The 22071-nt window shown below is 49.0% G+C and overlaps 1 protein-coding gene across 1 annotated transcript in view; it reads left to right on the top strand.

Annotated features, from left to right (window-relative positions):
* The window catches only part of DNMT3B (DNA methyltransferase 3 beta), a 42072-nt gene extending 25793 nt beyond the window's left edge, over positions 1 to 16279 (top strand). Inside the window, exons 12-21 of the mRNA XM_034787591.1 lie at positions 48 to 129; positions 300 to 620; positions 1326 to 1410; positions 3427 to 3572; positions 3791 to 3881; positions 4335 to 4483; positions 5641 to 5726; positions 9153 to 9222; positions 10130 to 10248; positions 12177 to 16279. Of these exons, the coding sequence (XP_034643482.1) occupies positions 48 to 129; positions 300 to 620; positions 1326 to 1410; positions 3427 to 3572; positions 3791 to 3881; positions 4335 to 4483; positions 5641 to 5726; positions 9153 to 9222; positions 10130 to 10248; positions 12177 to 12318 (1291 nt within the window). The 3' untranslated portion in view covers positions 12319 to 16279. The remainder of the gene's footprint in view (positions 1 to 47; positions 130 to 299; positions 621 to 1325; positions 1411 to 3426; positions 3573 to 3790; positions 3882 to 4334; positions 4484 to 5640; positions 5727 to 9152; positions 9223 to 10129; positions 10249 to 12176) is intronic.
* The last annotated feature ends 5792 nt before the right edge of the window (positions 16280 to 22071 follow it).

The raw sequence follows: 22071 nt of genomic DNA, 5'->3' as shown, positions 1-22071 counted from the left end.
GCGGTGTTGTCTCAGAGTCCAGCTGATCAGACCTGGCTTGTGGACAGCAAGTCCCAGGTGAAAGCACTATGCTCTGGGCCTGACTGTGGTGCGGCGCTCAGCAGACCTGCCTGCCTCATACCTCAGCAGGTCTGTGCACGTAGCCCTTAAAGAGAATAGCACGTGCCTTGCCCAGGATGCAGGGAGGTGAATACCCTGGCTGAAGACGTAGCTGGGGTCATCAGCTCTAAACACCTAGAGATACATGCATTCCACAGTGATGCCAGAGAAGACCTGGAGACCTACTGTCTCCCTGAAAGATGGGAGAGATGAGAGAATTGGGCTCCATGGTAGTGTCCTGTCCTGGGGAGACTTACAAGCATAATCTTGGAGGTGGAAGGTGGCTCAGTGGAGGAGCCTCTGGAACTCAGTTACCGTTTTCTCCTGATTTGCGCAGGTGCTTCTGTGTCGAATGCTTGGAGGTCCTGGTAGGGCAAGGTACCTCGGCCAAGGCAAAAGAGCAAGAGCCCTGGAGCTGTTACATGTGTCAACCACAGAAGTGCTATGGGGTGTTACAGCGCCGACCGGACTGGAATGTACGGCTGCAAGACTTCTTCACCAGCGACAAAGGACAGGAATATGTAAGGAAATCGACCTGGGGCAGGAGTACAACAGATCACACGTGGGGATGGGCGAGAAGACACTAGCAAAGGGGAAGGACATGAGGCTGTGTAGGACACTGGGAATGGGGATTTGCAGGAGGGTAAGCAGCAGAGAGGAAATGTTAGCTACGCATATGGACGTGAAAGTTTTAGTTAGCCAATGCACTTCAGTGGAGCCATCCCAGCTTGCCTGAGCTGAGGATGTGCCCTGGGGAGCGCAGCAGAATGGCTGAAGGACAGCAGAAGAGGGAGGAGGAATTGAGGCAACAGGGAATGTTTTATCTCTTTGGGTTCTTGTACGTCATCCGTCCCTGTGGTCTCTGAGTGCTTGAATCCTTCGTGCTGCCTGTAAAAGGGAGGTGAGCATCTTCCTGAGGGGTCCTGCTGACTGTCATCTGGGATTATGGGAATCCGCTGGATTCTTAAAACCACTCCTCAAAATCCACACTTTTCTGTTAGCATTTGACCCAGTCGTGGTGCCCTCTGTGTTCCTGATTTGTGTTTTCCTGCACACATGTCTTCCGAGGCTTCTGGGCTCTCCCAAGCTCTCCTGAAGAGAAGCCAGCTGAGAGCCCTGTAATGACAGGGCTTGGGCCCGGGGCTGCCTCGTGGAGCATTGAGCAGGGGAGTCCCGCTGCAATAGGAGCATGAGCCCACTTCATTCCTCTCTCTATTTAATTGCAGGATGCACCTAAAATCTACCCGGCAGTGCCTGCAACAGAAAGGAGGCCAATCAGAGTGCTGTCCCTATTTGATGGCATAGCAACAGGTGAGGAGCCAAGAGAGCTTATTTTTGAATGACTAACAGTATTAAATATCGATGATTCATACTGCTCTAGCACCTGCCATCCAGGGAGATCCAAGCCCCTCACAAACCTGACTGAACTCAGCCTCATAGCCCCCCACGGTGCTAGGTCATTGTCATCATGCCCATTCCACAGATGGGGAACCGAGGCCCAGAGCGATGAAGTGACTTGGCCACGTTCACACAGAGTGAGCCCGAGGCAGAGCCAGGGTTCTCAGTCCAGCGCTTTATCCACAAAACCGCCCCTTACAGAGTCCAGAATCTGAGTAGCTGTTTTTTCTGCTCGACGGAGTGAAGTTGTGGTGGGAGAGGGCAGGCCCATGAGACACAATTGCTGTTGTCTCTTCCGTTCACCAGCGGAGCCTGAGCACAGACCCAGCTTGCTTATTAACGGATATGGAGAATGTGAAAGCAAATCAAAGGCCGAGGTCGATGCCAACGCTGTGTCCCGGGTAGAGCTGGCTGGAAAACGAGAATTCCAGTTTGCAAAAAAATCAGAGGTTTCGAAATGTCACTTTCATTTTGTATTGGAATGAAAATGAGAACTTTGGGAATTTTTCACGAAAAATCATGAGAGGGAGAGAGACTGACCCACCCCAGAACAGCCAATAGCCTGGTGGGTAAAGCAGCTGCCTTGGGGCACGGAGATTAAGGTGTAAATCCCTTCTCTGAATCAGGCAGAGCAGGGACTTGAACTTGGTTTCCTGCATCCCAGCTGAGTCCCTAACCACTGGACTGTTTTGGGGGGGGGAGGGGGGGAATGTGTGTCTTTCTTTCTCTCTCTCTCCCTCCCCACCCCTCTCTCCCCCGACCAGAAATGCCATCCTGGGCCTGAGAAACCTTCCCAAGGACAGTTTCGCAGAAACTGACTCTTTCCCCCAAAAAGCATCTGTTTTAACGAATCACCTTTTACATCAAAAAAACTCCCGACCAGCTCTAGTCCCAGGGCCTTGGAGCCTGGAATTAATAACCCATCTGGGGCAAATTCCGTTCTGCTGTATGTAAGGTGCAATTCCACTGAAGTCAGTTGAGTTGTGTTTGTTTATACCAGGGCTGGATTCGACCCTGTAATTCAGCTTCAAGGTGAAGAACCATGTCATACTCACTCACTAAGTGCACCCAGGGCAGCGTGTCCTCGCACACATTGTGTCCTGGGCAAAACCTAGGATGAATTCTTCAGTTACACACTACATAGGTTCTACCAAAGTCCTGGACTGGATCTGGGTGGGGGATGGATTCTATACAGCCAACTTGACAAGAGATAAATGCTGTGTTTGGATCTTAATCTTACCTGGTGACATGCCTTCAGGAAAGGCTAAGTGAGTGCTAACCAGAGCTGCTTAGAACATTCTTGGAGACCCTACTTGATAAGCAGCATGTCCTGGGTAATACTGAGGAGGGGGAGCTCTGGGACGGTATGTGCCCCGTTTGGTTTTGGTGAGGAAGCTGGAACAACTGTGCTTTAGAAGGGCCTGATTCTCTGAGCTTCTGAGCACCCTCCTTGCCCACTCTGTTCAGGGAGAGGCGAAGGAGCTCTGGGGGCTTCCCTGTAAGATGGAACCCCCAGTAGGGAAATGTCTGGGGGAACCCCCAGTGGGGAAAGGCGAGGGAGCCCTGTAAGATGGAGCCCCCAGTAGGGAAATGTCTCAGTGCAGATGGCTTGACTACTGAAGGTTCAGTTCTGCAGACACCTCCCTGGCTCTGCTTCCTCCCCCTGGAGAGAATGAATGGGTGCTCCTGGGAGAAGTCCAATGTGTTCTTTGAAGGTGTCTCTCCGTGGAGAGGATCTTAAAGGGGTGTGGGGGAGCTCAGAGGACCAGATTCTGCCACCCTTACTGACCTAGAGAAGATCCTTAGTCTGCACTTGCTCATGATGCGCCAGGGTGGCACAGAGCGTGTGTTATGGGCCAGTGGAGTAGGATGAGGAACTGATAAGAACCACCCAACCGGAACTCAACCTGGGTGTCTTTTCCCCAACAGGTTACCTGGTTCTGAAGGACCTAGGCATTAAAGTGGAGAAATACATCGCCTCTGAGATTTGCGAAGATTCCATTGCTGTGGGAACTGTCCGGCATGAAGGGAACATCACATACGTGCATGATGTCAGGAACATAACCAAGAGAAATGTGAGCATAACCAAGAGAAATGTGTTCCACGGAAGGGCTGGCGAACACACCTGCCACGCCCAGGGGGATTTACTTTATTTACTACTGAAAAGGAGAAGTGTGAGCTGAGTGTGCAGACCTGTGATACAGTTGTTGTCATGCCCCCAGTGGCATGTACTTTAAGGGGAGACGACTGTTATCTGGTGTTCACTGACACTGAATCCGATTGTCTGTCCTAGATTGAGGAGTGGGGTCCTTTCGACTTGGTGATTGGTGGAAGCCCCTGTAACGATCTGTCTATTGTGAATCCTGCCAGAAAGGGTCTGTATGGTAAGATTGTTTGTTTCTGGAGGGGTGTGGTGGCTAATGGGGAATGGAACATTTCACCTCTAACCCCCTGGTTCATATCCAGCCGGGTTTGGTGCTGGCCACAAGATTCTACCATCTGGTCTGGTGACTGTTTGGTGGTTTCTGGGAAATGACTTGGTGTCTCGTTCCAGTTCCTGGTGGACAGGAGTCTAAAACTACCACCACCATAAATGGCATTAACATGTTCCCCAAGTGGCACCCGCTTTAGGGCGGTCCAGGACTGAATGGACCGTGGAGACTGAGCTTGTCTAACCTCTGGAAGGGCTAGTTCAGGGTGGAGGCGCATTCGCAGCGCGGTGTGAAGGGAGCTCTTGTTGTTCCTGCCTGTGCCGTCGCTGTGACGGGAGACAGGAGTCTCTCTCTTCTCTCTGGGCTGCGGTAAGCCCTCACAATCGTATACATTCCCTATTGCAGAGGGCACTGGAAGGCTGTTCTTCGAGTTCTATCATCTCCTCAATTACGCACGTCCCAAGGCGGGGGAGGAACGCCCCTTCTTCTGGATGTTTGAGAATGTTGTGGCCATGAGAGTCAATGATAAAAGGGACATTTCTCGATTTTTGGAGGTAGGAGTTACTGGGAGCCATTCCCCGCATTCCTGCTTTGCAGACAAGGGCCTAGAACGGGCAGGCTCTTGCATCCTTCATGTGCTTTATCATATAATAGATCCTATAAATCAGCCTGAGGATGAAGCTGGGCTGTAAGAATATGTATGGGCGGTGGTTGTGTAGGGACCCGAGGTTAAAAAGTTCAAACAAAACAACTGCGGAGGAAGGATGTTCCAGAGGACAATTCACAGAGCTGGGAATTGGCAGATAGATGTTCTATTCCTGGCTCTGCTCCAGATTTCCTCTCTGACCTTGGGCAAATGGCTTCCCCTCTCTGCCTCAATTTTCCCATCTGTAAAATGGGATTAAGAGTTCTTAGCAGCCTGGCAGGAGGATTTTGAGCGTCTGTTCATTAGTGAACAGTGCGTTGATATTTTAGGGAAGTGCAAAGCATTCACTCTCACAATAACAAAGACGGTGCTACAGATGAGGCTGCAAGGTCTGTGGCATCATTTGCAGCCTGTCTATTGCGTGTTGTAAGAGTCTCTACCTAGGAGGATAATTCTGTCCCGGACCCAAAGTAATGAACAGTGAGACACTGGAAATTGATCAACATGTATCATTCTTATTCATTTGTATTGCATTGGTGCCTAGGATTCCTAGTTCTGGATCAGGACCCCATGTACGCACGCAGAACAAAAAGACATTTATGCTGGCTCCCTCTGAGAGGATCTACTGAGTTTTTAAAATTGCACGTAGTGGAGAACGCACTTCCCACGCTGGGCATTGGCTTCAGGGGGCTGGAGAATGCTGCTCTGGCCCTGGCCACTGGCGCACAGGACTTCAGGGTGCTGGAGCGTGCAGCAACAGCACTTTGAAATGTAAGGTCCTAGGGGAAGGAACAGAGAGTCCTGTGGCACCTTTAAGACTAACAGATGTATTGGAGCATAAGCTTTCATGGGTGAATGCCCACTTCGTCGGATGCATGAGAGTAGCCTTTTAAGGCCTTGTTCATTGGTTACGTGAGGAGCAGGGCAGTTCGCCAGCCCTCTCCATGCAGTGAGTTGATTTGGAACGCGGCTGGAGGTGGCTGCAGTTGGTGCTGGATGGTACGGTTTATGCTGGCCACAGGTGCTTCTCTTTAATCTTTTCCCTTTTTCTATCTCGGAATGCAGTGCAACCCAGTTATGATCGACGCCATCAAGGTATCCGCTGCACACAGAGCGCGCTATTTCTGGGGCAATCTGCCTGGGATGAACAGGTAACTCTTCTATTTGTGACGCTCTCCTGGTTCTTTCCTCCTTGGCACCACGTGCAGCTCCTGGGAGCCAATGAAACTCACTAGCCTGCGACCCCACAGCCCTTTGCGGAGCTCAGTTATCTTCCCAACAATGGTTCTGTTTCTGCTTTGCACTTACTGTTAGTAATTATGTGAATCTGGAAAAATTGTAGAGTTTGGGCCTGATCCAAAGCCCGTTGAAGTCAATGGGACCCCTCCCTGGGTAGCAGGGTGCACTGGCTCAGGGCCTTCATGCAGTTTGCTGGAGCTGTGGTAGGAATTTCAAACTCGCTATCCTCCATCCTACTGGGTTACTGCAGCAAACTCGGGACAGTGAGTAATCTGAATTCCCCTCTGCCACCGCACAGGGCACTTGGTTTCCCTTGCACAGTGCTGTGAGACTGGGATCCATGCACGGTCCGCACTCTGGGTTGAGACGTTTAACAGACCTTGTGATAAACGTACCCAGTTCTCTTAAGCAAAACACTCCCCTGTTTCCATGAGCTGGAGATTCTCTTGCCTCTACAGATACCAGTTCAGTGTTTGCAATCGCACATGCACAATTGCCTTTTTAGAAGGACACTGACAGTCCAGTTCTCTGTGGACCAAAACCTACCTCTGTGAGTGGCACTGACTGCCCTTCCCCATGCTGACAGCCTCAGCCTAAGGGAACAAGGGTTTGGATGGGCCGTAGAGATCAAACTAATCTCTCCATCCTGGAGATGGTCCATCCAGGGCAGTAGTGAGGCCCATTTGCAGGGCAACGTGGGGGAAAGCTGGCATGGTTGCAGTCTATCCTGTAGCTTTCTGAGGATGAACAGAAGCTCCGCTCTCCCCAAGCCTTCTGTCCAGCCCCTTTCACCACCACCAAATTCACAGGAAAAAGTTATAATAAAATGATATTGCAATTAAATAAAAGGATGCTAATAGTGACCTTGTTAACCGGAGATTCCTAGCAACGGCAGATGGAATTTTCACACATCAAAATTCTCAGGAAGTAAATACAGACACAAAGAAACCAATGGAATCCCTCAAGGATTTCTGAACTTTATATGCTTGATTGCACTTTAATTGCAGATATGTTTAGGAATTATAAATAGTTAAAGCTGAACCTGATGGAAGTAGGCATTTGAAAAGTGAAAGAGAAGCTGCGTGGCTTCTATGATACCTGCATTTTGAAAATCGTAGTTGCATTTTAATTTGTTTGTAACTGAGCATAGAGATTAAAGCATGAGGTCTCAGTGGTGTCCCACTAAAGTGGGTTTGGGGTCAAATTTTCAAAAGTGACTAAGTCCCATTTTCAAAATAGATGGACACTTAGGAGTCAAGTCCCATTGACTTTTAATGAGACGAGGGGTCCTAAGGGTCTTTTGAAAATGGGACTTAGGCACACTTGAAAATGTTACCCATGAAAACCTATTGAGGGCATTGTAGAAAATGAGTTACCAGCCGCCTGTCCCAGTTTAGAGCATGTGCCTACGAACAATCGCTAATTAAATGAGGCTGACTGTAATAGCTGCTATTGCTACTTGACCTGCTTCTATTTAAAATTGTCAGGTATCCAGGACAGTTGTAACAGGATAAAACCTACAGTCGTTGCTGTGTAGTTGTAGCTGTGTCAGACCCAGGGTATTAGAGAAACAAGGTGGGTGATGTAATATCTTTCCTTGGACCAGCTTCTCAAAAGCTTGTCTCTCTCCTCAACAGAAGTTGGGTCAATAAAAGATAAGGATCTTACCTGCCTCACCTTGTCGCTCTCATCACTTCGGCTATAATTTCTTAAAATGTTTCCTTCTGGCTATTGAGAGAGACTGTCAATGACGCACCATAATTTTATTGTTATGGATCCTTCGCTGACCCTTTAATCATTTTTGATCACATCACGATGTGTCTGAGGGATAGGGGCAGCCACTGTAAATTGCATAACTATTGTACATTGCCAGAAACAAGTGAACTCTGCAAAGAGACAGCACTAGCAGCCTGTGAAGGGCTGTGGTTGGTTTTGTAATATGGCTGACCCCAGCCAATGAAGTTGAACAAGGGTATGCGCAATGTCATTATAATGTGGTTGAAGAGGCGGATATGGTCTGGAGCTGGAGAGGGAGAGAGGCTCTGGTTTTCTCTGGAAAGCTTGGTATGAGAGAGAGCCACAGACGAGCTAGGATCTGTGTCTTCAGACAGCTGGCAGCACGCTGCAAGGAGGAAAGGGGTGACAGCTCAAGTCTGTAAGCTGTAGCTCCATTCTGCTTTACGGATAAGGATGCTACAGCACTTCGGAAAGGGATAGAGCAGCGCAATGAGATGGGGGAATGGGCAACACAAGACCTGGTACATCCCAAGGATTCACTGTGTGTAGTGGGAGATTCTAAAGTCCCAACGGACAGGAGCAGTGAAAGCCGCCTTTGGGCTGGGTTCCTGAGTGGTCCTACATTTGAAGGAAACAGCTTATTTGTTCTCTTGGAAGAAGCACTCAGTTGTTACCTTCACTTTAAAGAACACGGTTCAAATTGACTTGATATCAGGGCCCAGAGCTCCGTACTGTGTGGGATATTTGTAAGTAGATTATATGCTCTTGCATCATCTAATAAATAGGCATGTTCATTAAAGGCTCTTAAGTAGTCAAGAAATGTGAATCTACGTTTGCGCATCAGTGGGCTCTACCACTGGAACACTCATTTTTCTGTTTATATTTCTCAAGCTGGCGGAGGTTTGGTTTCCGTCCCTCACTGACAGTGTAGAAAAAAGGAGTCTCACAACCTCCCTCCGCATCTGTGCCTGCCATTTTCAGGTGGGAAATGAAATGATATAAGAGGCCAGGGACACAGTTGCTAGGTGTGGCACAGAAAGGACGTGCACAAATCCGAGTAATCAGTTGCCAGATTTGTTGTGCAGGTTATTCCCCTTCACACACACATCTCCAACAGTCGCACTGTCTTTACGAAAACACAAAATACCCAGTAGGCCAGTGGGTTTTTTTCTTGGATTTTTTCAAAGTCATAAATATTTTTCCACTTCTTACAACTATAATTAAAGAACCAAACCAGAAGCCCCGGCCAGCCGTTAATGTCATGTTTCCCCCATGACCTCTCTTAGTTCTTCTCTCTTTTGGGAGGTTTCTGGATTCTGTTGCCTCTTGTGCATAAAGCTTGCTTATGCTGAGCAGGGCTGTGTGGGGCTTTCCCAAAGGCTGTTCACATGTATGAAATGATAATGGTGAGGCTTTATTTTCACCCACTTGATTTGCAGTCTGGGATTACATTTGATTTTCACCTTTTCTTTAAATGATGCCGCACTCCCTGCTACAGCAGAGGAAGCGATGAATTTTGCACAAAAGATAAGCTTGGTGGAGGACTAGAGAACAGACTTAATTGTAGAGTTTAGTGTGTAATGAGCTTTGCCTGTTCTCAGGCCACTGGTAGCTTCCAGGACTGATAGAGTTGAGCTTCAGGACTGCCTGGAGTACAGTAGGATAGCAAAGGTAAGACTTGCTGTTCAACCCTTTCCCTTTCGTTCCTTGGGGCAGTCTGGTATTTCTCAGCTTGCCATGAATACCACTTACTCGGGGCTCCGTCACCTCCTGGGGCTCCCTCGTGTAATACTGCATGCTATAATAAGGGATGTCCTGTCTGGTGGATGCTCTAGTTGATTTACTCTCGAGGATTCTCTGCTTTCTCCTGGACTTGAGGATATTCTCTCTCATTTCAACCCTAATGAGGGATTTCTCTGTGGTTCCAACCTCTCTCTCCCTCCCTCCCCCACACCTCCCTTATTTTTCCCTCCGTTCTGCTTTGTGGATCTGGTGAGATAGATGATGCTGGGCTTCTGTCTTGTTCATAGGGGCTTTCTGTTGAGGTATCGTCCACACACAAATGAGGCCCAAAGCTGAGTGTTTGGCTGTAACTGTGGGGACTTAACGCCATGTGGCACAGTCCTGATTAACGGGCACACACCCTGGCCTGCTACTTTTCCTTGTTCCCAACATGCCAGCGCTGTTCCTACAGGAGACACACATTGCTGCTCTCCCTCTGGATCAATGTATAGATATTTTTAATTCTTGGGAGCTATGGATTTCCGTGCCCAGGTAAAGTAGCTCCATCCATTTCCATATACTTTTTTTACAAATACCCTCTTCTGCGAGTGCAACCACTCTCTTAAGAGCTGACGTGCCGGTGGTTGCAGAATCCGTTGCTGGCATCTGATGCATATTGGTGTAAATACTAAAAATGCTGGCATGCAAAATCCCTGCTCCTTCCTTTTATTGTTCCCTGCCTAGATCAGCCCTCTTCTCAGTACGAGATCTTTGCAGGATAGCCCACAGAACATCCATTTGATCCCGAATACTAAACCCAGAAGTTCACATCAACTCTTGTTGTTTTGTTCTTCAGTTGAGAAAAGTGCAAACCATAACGACTAAATCCAACTCCCTCAGGCAGGGGAAAAGCATGCAGCTCCCAGTGCTCATGAATGGGAAAGAAGACAATTTGTGGTGCACTGAGTTAGAAAGGTGAGCGTCACTACCAAGGGGTGGCTCAGAGAGAGGTGGAGGGATGGGAGAGGGGGAAAAAAAGGTGGGGATGAGGTAGAACCACACGCTCAGGGCATGTCTATAGCAGGCTGGGGTGTAAATCCACAGCATGGCAGCCTGCTGTGAACTGACTGGCCATGTGGCTCTTGTTCCTGTGAGCAAAAAGTACCGTGGAGCGCATTGACCTACTGCTGTTCAGATCAAAGCGGACTATGGAACTTTTAGTGCACACTAGCAGGGTCCCCTTAAAGGCCTGTGGGAGGCGCTGCGTGCATCTGCCAGCTCTTCCCATGGGAGTCTGTGATGGAGTTCACTGGCTCTTCAGGGTGAGACTCCAAGAGGGCGAGGCCGAGGTCCAGAAGCCCCCTGCCTTGAATTGGTTCCTGGAAAGGAAACGCTTCTCCAGCATACACTGGAGGGAGGTGTGAAGTGTGCATGGGAGGTGGCCTTTTCTAACCTGGCAGTTCCTCAGCAAGAAGCAGAAGCTGCTGACCCTCCTTGGAAGGGGCCTAGGAATTTACACTGCAGGCTCTCTGGCTTGTCACTAAGGGCGATGGCCCAACAAGGAGGACTTCTCAATGGTTTGTGGACTCTGCAGCAGGCAACAGCAAAAGGAAGCCTACAGTTTAATGACTGAAAGAGCCCCTGGGGGGGTGCTCCCAGCGGAATTAGTCCATGCATGTGTTGGCGGAATGCACTTCTTCTTTAGTTTAGGGGGATTCCAAAGTTCAGTTCTTGTGGAAACTGGTTTTCATGTTGTGCAGTGATTCTCCAGTACCTGACACATCTGTTTGAGCTCTTCAGGCAAGTGATTGGATATATTCACTTGCCTTGTGTTTCAGTGGACAGCAGTAATAATAATAATACTAGAGACCGCCATTAAGATACATACATTACTGCACTTCAGTCAAGTGCGACAGTCACTGCATTTCACCTGACTGACGGCACATCAGGGCTTTTCAGTATGACAAGAGCCCAGTGCTGGTTTCAGAGAAGAGAGATTATCTCTGCCTTTCAGTAATACAAGCGAACCAAGATCATAGATTCATGGAGGGAAAAGGACTCTAACAGTAGTGTGGATCACTAGATTTCAGCATCTGAGTGTAAGCTGAAAAACCCCTTAAACCTGAGTTAGGTTTGTGAAAACCATGAGTATGGAAGCGTGTGAGAGCCATGTGGAAACATAAAAGCCATACCAGAACAATCTTGACTAGACAAGCTGGGGGCAGAAGTGATTTTTCAGGATACAGATCTCTACAGGAAAGAAAAAATATGTACCATATATGGAACACTCCGCTTCAGTGAGAGAAGGGTCAGGGTTTTGGGACCAGGTTTGTAAAAGGGGGTGGAGGGCTTCTTTAATGTGAGTGTAACACGTACCTACGATGGAACTGTGGGCACAAATCAGAGAGAGGCTTGAGGACTCTCACCTACACTTCCAGTGCCGAGACTGGGCAGACACTGTGCCCACAGAGTCGGGGTCTGGGCCTCATCCCTGTGGAAATGTGCCCCTTAGTGAGACAAAACAGTGACCAGCGCAAGAGACATCCGTGTAGAAATAATGCCTTGAGGCTATGCAAGGGCACTCCATACCAACTGTGTGTCAGTCGGGTGGTCTCCATGACAACACAGAAGTGGGCATAGGTGAGACATTGGCTTTGCTATTGCAGAGAGCCACAGGCCAAAACTCCTTCAGTGCAGGAGCTGTACGGTTGCTCACCGTCTGTGGGTGAGGGGATCCCTCCCCTGGAACGCCCGGAGAACCCATGCACAAAGCCCAGGGCCTTGGGCAATGCACAGGGTCAGGGTTCTGGCCCTCAGGAGTAACCCTGTGACCACCAGGACAAGACGTCATCGAAGTGTAACTGCTGTTCTAAAAGCTCCTCTTCTCTTCCTTCCCTCTGCAGGATTTTTGGCTTCCCCCTTCACTACACGGATGTGTCCAACATGGGGCGTGGAGCTCGTCAGAAGCTACTCGGGAGATCGTGGAGTGTCCCGGTCATTCGGCACCTCTTCGCCCCGCTCAAGGATTATTTTGCCTGTGAATAGCAGGGATTCCCTTGTCTCTTCTGGTAAAGATGCACTAGCTCCACTGCCTGTGTGGGAGAGGGAAGGAAGAGAACGGCCCACAAGCTCCATTACTTGGTAGGAAATGGTCCCCCGAGCCACACGCTTTGGGAAGGAAGTGTGGCCCTGCAGGGAGAGCGTAGGAAACTTTCTTTAACCAAAGAACCTGTTAGGGTGACTTTTTCAAAGGGACAGAAGACAACGCTCTTTAGAAAATACCGAACACAGAAGCTAGCTTACCCCACCCAGGAGAGCGTAGGTATGGTGGAAGAGACCGCTATGTCTCACACAGAGCATTAACCATTCCATTTTACTGTACAATTGAAAAGTAGCGATTCAGAGGCTGGGTGGTGAAAGCCGCTGGCTGGCGGGCTGCAACCATACTTGAAATAGGTAGAAACAAGGCTTTTGTGGGGAAAAAAACCAGCCTCTCAAAACAGTTGCTAAGAAATCAGAACTGTAGCCACAGGTATAAAGAACCCTGTCAGGTTACATACACTGAACAAACAAGCGGGATACAAGAACCAAATAGCTTTTTACATTTTTTTTATTTGTTAAAGTTGAATTTTGTTTTTAAACTTTTGTTGCTGCTTTAAGGCATTACATGAGAATGTGGAAATTCCTAGACCTGAATGTAGCTGAAACTGAACTGTGAGGTGATAGAATTACTGTTCTAGTTAGAGCTAAAGAAATGTTGTTGTTTGTGTCTGGCTGTAGTTTTACCAATATTCACTCCTTCCTTTTTAAAATATTCTTTTAATTTTTACATTAAGAACAGCTGAATAGCTAGAAAGGTAAAACATTCGTCAGTTTCTGGAGAGTCTGGGCTCCACAGCAAAAAGGAAAATGTTCTCTTAACGTTTTGCAAACGAATGTGCTGAAATGGGCAGGAAGGGGCAGCACTCATGTTCAATGCTGATTTTTTTTTTAAACCTCAAAACTTTATTTTTATTAACAGTTTTATAAACCTGAACAGTGTTGCCAACACAGTGTTGTCCAATCCTGATCCCACTAAGACACCGGGGTGAAATCCTGGCCCTGTTGAAGTCCATGGCAAGACTCCCATTGACGTCAGTGCAGCCAAGATTTCACCTAGGAATTTTGCTCTGGGCTTTGGCCTGATTCTTCTCCCGGGTTAGTCAGTGGTGCTTTCGCTACTGACTACAGTGGGGCTGGAGCAGGCCCGTGTTAACGGAAAAGGGAACCCTCCTGCCATGGAGTAAACTCTCAACACCCCCCACCCTCCCTCGGGAGAGTCCGTTTTTATTATAAGGTGAATCAGACAGATTCCCACTGTTCTTCTCTCATCTGCCATCCCTGCACATACAGCTAATGTCTGTTAAGAAGCATAGAGGGACATATTTTTACTCTGAGCTTTGCCCGCCCACGGGCACCAGTTGTGTGCATGGCCCCGGCCTTGGCAGGTGCAATCACCTGCCCATTGTGAAGTGGATGATGCCCTTTGCTGAGTTGGGTTTGACCTGGGTTGAAAATCTGGCTTCAGGCTGAACAACCAACTATGGATCTAGTGCCACTGGACCCTTCCTGTCTAATCCACTGCCATGCTCTGAGAAAGGGACGTCCCAGTCAGGTCTGGCCATCGCGCTGGTGGCTAGGGCAGACCTGCTGCCCCAGTGCCTTGCTGAGGGCCTCACCTTACTTCCTGCCTTTACTGGAAAAAACAAACATTTGCAATGTTGAAAGAAACTCCCAAGACTGACTAGCGCTTACTGGATCCTGAATTGGATAAAGCCTGGACCCAGAGATTTCAGCTCTCAAATACAGTAATCATGGGCCGGGCAAGCTAGTGTGTAGGGCTCTCATGCATATCGTACATACACCATGATGAACAGTCTCTCTGACAGATCTACTAATGACTCAGGGAAGTCACTTTATAGGGAAGTCAGACTTTTTCCCCACAGAGCTTCCCCTAAAAGTGGCACCCTCCTGTGCATATTGCCATGCTTTGAAACAATCCAGGACTTCAGCTCCTCCGTCCTCTCCTAGCTCTGTTCTTCACTCAAACCAGTGGCCCCAGTGAAGTGACGCACTTTTTATGCTCATGCTTGACAGAACACATGTGCTTCTAGAAGTGCTTTGCTGAATTGCAGGAAGTGTTGCTTTATCTGATTTGACTGAAAGCAAATGCCATTGCATCTAAGAAAAGGCTCAAGCAAGAGGCAGACCAATGGACTCTGGCTAGGCGTTGCAAAGGCTTCCACTTCTAAATGAAGAGACGCCTCTGTCTCCTGTGGCAAAGTAAACAGCAGCCTGGCCCCCCAGACACGCTTGCAGGCTATGTGAAAAGCTAGGCAAACAGCAGTCTTTCTGCAGTGTGCTCAGCAGCATTCCCAAAGGGCAGCCTCCACTTTAACAAGGATCCATGAGAAATGAGAGCGTCCCTACCTCTGCTCCTTCTGCCCCTCCTTGATAACAGGAGACCCCTGTGCATTTCCTTGCCACGTCCTAGAAGAGGGCATCATCCCCAGTGGATGAAGACCCTCGTGTTTCCCACTCCTCGCAGGGTGTAGTTTACCCTGTGTCGAGCTGTTTTTGCAGCTGCAGCCTGCCTCCTCTTGATGCCCAGGTCGGGAGTCAGTTGGGAACTGACAGCGGGGGGAAGCAGGTCACAGCCGTGGGAGACGGGTTTTTCCACAGAGGAGAGGAGAGACTGAGTAGCGCTCTCCTCTCAGTCCTGCCCCGTTGCACTTGGAAACCCTGTCAGTTAACTGTTCCCAGGTGACATCCACTTGAGAATGCACTGACTTCCAAAACGCTGAAGAAAAACCAAGCAGCGCTCTCCTGTGTGCTACCTCCAATCTTTCTAAGCAACTCAGGGACAAGAAGCAGCCTATCATCTCCCTTCGTCATCTCACACCCATAAACTATACAGATGTGACTCAGGAGACACATGGGGCCAGATTTTCAAGTGATGTAGGTGTTCAAAATGGTCTTCTCACCTGAGCATGCAACTGACAAGTCTGCACACAGGAATGCACATGCAGCTGGCTAATTGGGTGCCTCTGTGTGCAAAGTTGGAGGAACTCCACATGCATTTACATGCCTACCTCGCCTGAAACTCTTGAACCAAAAGCTAAACCTGAACCCTAAACCTGTTCTGGATCTGGATTAGAACACTAATTCCTCATCCCAGCCCTAGTTTACTGTCATGTGAAAGCGTTTGATAGTCCCTGAGCTCCAAGTGGGTGGACCGCAGAACCCCCTAGAGGAGAACAGAGTTTTGCATGTTTGCAGGAGTCTGCCTACATGGAGCTCCTGGCAGAACTGAGACTTTAGATTCAAGTGAGACAAGAAGATGACAAAATCCCCATGTGAGTCCTCCATTTATTTTAGCCTTTGACCTTTTTTCAGACTGGATTAACACACACGACCTCAACTCAGCTTTATCTTTGAATTCTCTACCCCAGTTTTTATATCCTTCCTTTCCTCATCAAAAGAAAAATAAATAAATACAATGCAGAAGATTTGGAAAGCAAAGAAAGATTAGGAAAAGAGGAGTAAGAGTTGTCTTGGCATTAAATTTACATGAAAAATTGTAATCTTCCACAAAATACTTTTCCCTGTAAAATCTGCCTTTTATTACATGTTTATACAAATGTTTTCAGGAGAGAGCTGCATTTCAGGAATGCTGTTTTAATGATTCTTAAAGGCCTTTTACTCTCATTGGTGCTATTTTTTTAGACTAAGGATTTTAATGTCAAAACTTTTGTGGGTGATCTTTTAAAATCACGACAAGCTTGTATTTTTGTTGTGTTGCAATAATTCATGTTTTCTGTAAAATCGGCCTAGTACCAAAGTATGAAAAATCAAAACTGTGCCTTGTCTAAACAGTTTTACTCATTTTCTTATGAAAAAGAAAAAAGATCAATGCCCAGAGTTTACCTTAACGTTTATCAGTTTAATTAAAATCAGTATTTCTATATGACTGGACAATTTTTTTTTTAACAGAAACAAGAGAAAGTAAAAAAAACAGTACGGTGCTGGGAAATGGTGGTGATGAGAAATGTGCTTAAAATGAGTTAGCTGTCCACTTAGTATTCCCTTCATGTGAGTAGAAGCACTATTATCACACCCACACGAGTATCCACCAAGCATCTTCAACACTTTGCTGAGGTAATCAGGACCACAGTTCCCAGAGCTATCTAGCTGTTTGGTTTAGATGGAAGATTCCCACTTAGAGTAAAATCCAGCCGGGGCAGAAGGTCAGCACTTGGGCCCACAGACCAGTAAATCGTGCTGCGGGCTTAAGAAAGATTTAAGGAGTTCCTAGAGCTTGCGCTGGTCCTCTGCGAAGGGACATGTCACAGTATGAGTCAGTGGGACTTGCCACATCAATAAGGTGATCAGGATTCAAGCTACAGCCTGATCCTGCAAGTGCTGAATCTCTCACCTTAAAATGAAGGATGTTCTACTCCTTGCAGGAGTGAGCCCAAAGAACGCCAGAAGCATGAGCTGTTCTCCAAAGAACTTTTTGTCTTGCGCCTCAGCTATGCATTAAGGGTCTTCTTGCTGATGAAATCATGTGGCAAGAAGCATCACCTCTACAGCTATAGTGTCCACTACTCACCATGGCTCAGCCTTCTAATGGAGCCTGAGTTGTTCTGTCCATTAAGCCATGGAGAGCTTGTGTTTAATTCCTAAATTATTTCTTCTTTCACACGTTATGTAACACAGCACCCCGAGCCTCCTGTTGGCTGCAGCCTGCCACTCAGTTCTGCCTCTGCAAGCCAAGGCCTCGCCATCGACAATGGAGTCTAACCTTTGGTTTCTGCAGCTCACCTCACATCCTTGCATAACAAGAACAGCGGCTCAGCTCGTTCCCTGGATTGCAACCTTAACTAGGGAGCAACTGCTGGCTCTACGTATATATTTAACTAACAGGACCCCTCAGTGATTAGGTCAGGGAATCAGAATGGGTGCTCGGTGGCGTTGGTGGCCTTTGATGTACAGGAGACCAGACTAAATGATGTGGGGGTCCCTTCTGGCCTTACATGCTGTACTTCTATGCCTCGAGTATCGAGTTATTCACACTGGGCAAAACTATTGATTTCAGTAGGAGCAGGGTCAGGACCTTGCTATTCATTCCAGTAGTCCTAAGAACCATCCTCTTCAGCAGCTGTCAGGGCATGTGACCAGGAGTACCATACCTATGCGATCCACATTGTTCCTCACTCTGAAGTCAATATGAAGCCAGTGGTACTTTATCAGTTACAGCTGGACTTCTTTTCATACTGATATCTCTGGTCACCTAGAAGCCTTTGCTCCTGGCTGTGAATTCTCTGCCAGAGAATTTGGTCTAACCTGACTGAAGACTTTTTCCTTATTTTCTTAAAGCCCGTGATACTCATTAGAAGTTTTAACAGTTTTTCTGAACTGTTTTTTAGAGAGTGAAGCCCTTAGAGAAAGCTGTTGCAAAAAGAACTATATATAAATTATAATTGGTGAACCTTCTGCTCTCCAAAGCATTAGAAACTCACATGATGGGACAGGAATTTCTAAATAGTTATTGCTAAAGAAACACTCCTCTTGTTTGTGTTCATCATGTTCCTTACGTTACACTGCTACATATCACATGAGCAAAGCCACAAAAGATAAACAAAAAAGGGAACTAACTGCAAGATATGTTAAAAATATACATGCATCAAGGAGCAGCATGAACTTTGTATTTTTGTTGTTTGCTTTTGCACATTGTAGTCATAAAGATGAGGTATTTTTTATCTTGTGTCTCCAGCTATGTGCAATGAAGAGATACAACAAGGAGACATAATTCTCCACTGCCTAACATCTTGTGTCTCCATCTACACAAAGTGAGTGCAGAGCACAGGTGAAAAGTACAACACAGGATGCAGAACAAAGAAGATTCAGGCCCTTAGCTATTAACACCTACTCATGGTAACATGGTCTTCTAGAAAGCGATAAGAAGTTTGTGTATGTGAATGCAGGGAAGACAAGAGTCCTTGACTGATGGTACTGAGGTAGATTCCATGCATATTTAAAGAACAATTGACACTTGTCTTTCATCTCAAGTGAGGATCTTGTTTTAGCCCTGGATTGAGGATGGCACTGGCTACTCATTGTTGTACCCAGGGATGAGGACTGGTGATGCCATATTTTCCTGTTGGCAAATCAGGGAAATTTTTTTATACCGTGGGGAGTTGAATTGGCAGATGATGTGTTCCTAGAGGGTGGGGTAAGTCATGCCAGCCCTCTTTTGGCCAAGTGGGAACGGGCTTATCTTCCTGATTTGGGGCTGGGTCGAGATGAACATGGCCCTACATGGCGGTTGGGGGCTGCCAAGGTCTGGCTTGGGCAGTAAGCGGAGGGCTTTTTAGACATGGCAATGGGGATTAGTGCCATGGTCATTGTGCCCCAGACAAGCCTGAGTAAACACCTCAAACTTTGCTGATTATTTTACATAGAGTGTGAGCGTGTCTTTAGAGTCCCCTGACCCTCCTGCTGCAAGGAGAGGAGCCCAGTTGTTTCTGCCGGGGTCTGTATGCAGCACCAGTGCCAAGAAAAGGGCTCTCCAGAAACAACAGGTCAAACAAACTGGGAAGCTGGAGACTGCTAGGACCTAGAGGGGTCTGCGTGCAGGATGGTGAGGGTGTGCAGGGATCTGGGGTGGAGGTCAGGGAGGCTAGGAGGAAATAAGCCTGGAGTGAGGGCTGGGGAGTAAGCATGGAGGGGATAAGCCTTGGGGGAGGATGGGGCTAGGGGTGAGTGAGCCTGGGGAGGAGGCCAGGAGACTGAACTGAGGAGGAGGAGGAGGGACTGGGGGGCAGTGAACCTTGGGGCAGAGGAGGGGGTGGGGGGGGGCAGTGAGCTGGGGGGGAGTGATGAGCTGGGGACTGGAGGGCAGAGAGGCTGGGGGGGCAGTGAGCCTGAAAGGGGAAAGGAGGTGTTGGGGGCTGAGGGCAGGATGGGGAGGGGCTGGGGGAAGAAAGGGCTGAGGGAAAGTGATAATCTGAGGGCAGTGAGCCTGGGGGGAAGTTTCAGAGGGGTAGCAGGGCCGGTGCAACCTAGGGCGCCAAGATTTGGGGGCGCCGCCGCCAATCAAGACTAGGGCGACCAGACAGCAAGTGAAAAATTGGGACGGGGGTGGGGGGTAATAGGACCCTCTATAAGAAAAAGACCCAAAAATCGGGACTGTCCCTATAAAATCGGGACATCTGGTCACCCTAATCAAGACGCTGGCTGCAGATCGCAGCCTGTAGGGAGGTAGGACGTATATGATAAGAACCACGCTCCCAATGAATTGCTCTCCAGCCATTTAGAAAGCCAGCGAAGGCCTTTGATTGTGAATGGATACAGATAGGTACATTTACACAGTACTAGCTCCTCTGGCTTGTAGATTGCACAACAGCCAGAAGGAGAATGGAGCAGCTTGGGGGGCGGGGGGAGGGTGGGAGTGTAAGACACCCCCCCGCCTCCCCCGTCGGGGCTGAGCTGTGTGCGGTGCAGCTGGGACCAGCTTGCATGGCATGCTCGGAGAGCGGGCTGCAGGATTTGCAGGCCGGGGCTCTGCTGCTCCCTGGGGAGAGACGGGAGGGACGCCGCGGCTGGCAGCTCTGCGGGCTCTCTCGCGTGGAGGGGTGGCTAAGCCTCCCTGCGCCCCAGTTTTCTACCCTCCTGACCCTGCTTTGGCGTGAGGGCCGCGCGTTCTCTGCCTCACAGTCCTGCCTGCCCCGTGCCCCCCTGCTGGAGCGAGAGCCCAGCACTCAATGCCCTGGCCCAGGCGCAGGACAGATTCGTGAAGGCAAAGCCGGCAACATGCTCCCATTGCCCTGTTGTAATCACACTTGGCCCGCTGCTGCATGCCAGGGACTGGAGAGGAGAGCGCCCATTTCACCTTGCAGCTCTTTGAATCCTACCCGCCCGCCACCCCCCCGGCCAAACCCAGATTGCGCCCTCTTCCCCCCTCCACATCCAAACCCGGTTGGCTTCCCTTCCCCTCCCCAGCCAAACCCAATCCTCCCAGTGACCGAACCCGGTCTGCTTCCCTTCTCCACCTACCCGATACCCCACTGCCTCAACCCGGTCTGCTCCCCTTCCCCTCCCCAGCCAAACCCGATCCTCCCAGTGACCGAACCCGGTCTGCTCCCCTTCCCCTCCCCAGCCAAACTCGATCCTCCCACTGACTCAACCCGGTCTGCTTCCCTTCCACTCCCCAGCCAAACTCGATCCTCCCAGTGACCGAACCCGGTCTGCTTCCCTTCTCCACCTAACCCGATACCCCACTGACTCAACCCGGTCTGCTTCCCTTCCCCTCCCCAGCCAAACCCGATCCTCCCAGTGACCGAACCCGGTCTGCTCCCCTTCCCCTCCCCAGCCAAACTCGATCCTCCCAGTGACCGAACCCGGTCTGCTTCCCTTCTCCACCTAACCCGATACCCCACTGACTCAAGCCGGTCTGCTTCCCTTCCCCTCCCCAGTCAAACCCAATCCTCCCAGTGACCGAACCCGGTCTGCTCCCCTTCCCCTCCCCAGCCAAACCCAATCCTCCCAGTGACCGAACCCGGTCTGCTTCCCTTCCCCTCCCCAGCCAAACCCAATCCTCCCAGTGACTGAACCCGGTCTGCTTCCCTTCCCCTCCCCAGCCAAACCCAATCCTTCCAGTGACCGAACCCGGTCTGCTTCCCTTCTCCACCTAACCCAATACCCCACTGACTCAACCCGGTCTGCTTCCCTTCCACTCCCCAGCTAAACCCAGTCCCCTACTGACCCGAACCCAGTCTGCTTCCCTAGCACTCGCCAGCCAAACCCGATCCCCCACTGACCAAACCCAGTCTGCTCCCCTTCCCCTCCCCAGCCAAACCCAATCCTCCTAGTGACCGAACCCGGTCTGCTCCCCTTGCACTCCCCAGCCAACCCCTTGCACTCCCCGAACCCCGACTGACCGAACCCAGTCTGCTTCCCCTCCCTACCAAACCCGATCCCCCAGTATGACAGAATATCCGCCATTCTAATTTATATAAAACAACAAGAAGCCCAGTGACACCTTAAAGACTAACAGATTTAGTTAGGCACAAGCTTTCCTAGGTAAAAAACCTCACTTTCAGATGCATGGAGTGAAAGTTACAGATGCTGGAATGACACATGACAAGAAGGGAGTTACCTCACAAGTGGAGAACCAGTGTTGACAGGGCCAGTTCAATCAGGGTGGATGTAGTCCACTCCCAATAATAGATGAGGAGGTGTCAATTCCAGGAGAGGCAAAGCTGCTTCTGTTATGAGCCAGCCACTCCCAGTCCCTATTCAATTCATAGAATATCAGGGTTGGAAGGGACCTCAAGAGGTCATCTAGTCCCACCCCCTGCTCAAAGCAGGACCAATCCCCAGACAGATCTTTACCCCAGTTCCCTAAATAGCCCCCTCAAGAATTGGGCTCACCACCCTGCGTTGAGCAGGCTAATGCTCAAACCACTGAGCTATCCCTCCCCACCAACAATTGATGCTGTTAAATTTGCAAATGAATTTTAGTTTTGCTGTTTCTCTTTGAAGTCTATTTCTGAAGTTTTTTTGTTCAAGAATAGTGACTTTTAAATCTATTATAGAATGTTCAGGGAGATTGAAGTGTTCACCTACTGGCTTTTGTATGTAACCCTTCCTGATGTCCGATTTGTGTCCATTTATTCTTTTACGTAGAGACTGTCTGGTTTGGCCAATGTACATGGCAGAGGGGCATTGCTGGCACATGATGGCATATATCACATT

Source organism: Trachemys scripta, chromosome 12, assembly GCF_013100865.1.
Source record: "Trachemys scripta elegans isolate TJP31775 chromosome 12, CAS_Tse_1.0, whole genome shotgun sequence".
NCBI classification, from domain to species: Eukaryota; Metazoa; Chordata; order Testudines; family Emydidae; genus Trachemys; species Trachemys scripta.
Note: the sequence above shows the minus strand (reverse complement) of the source record. Positions and strands in the feature narration are given on the sequence as shown.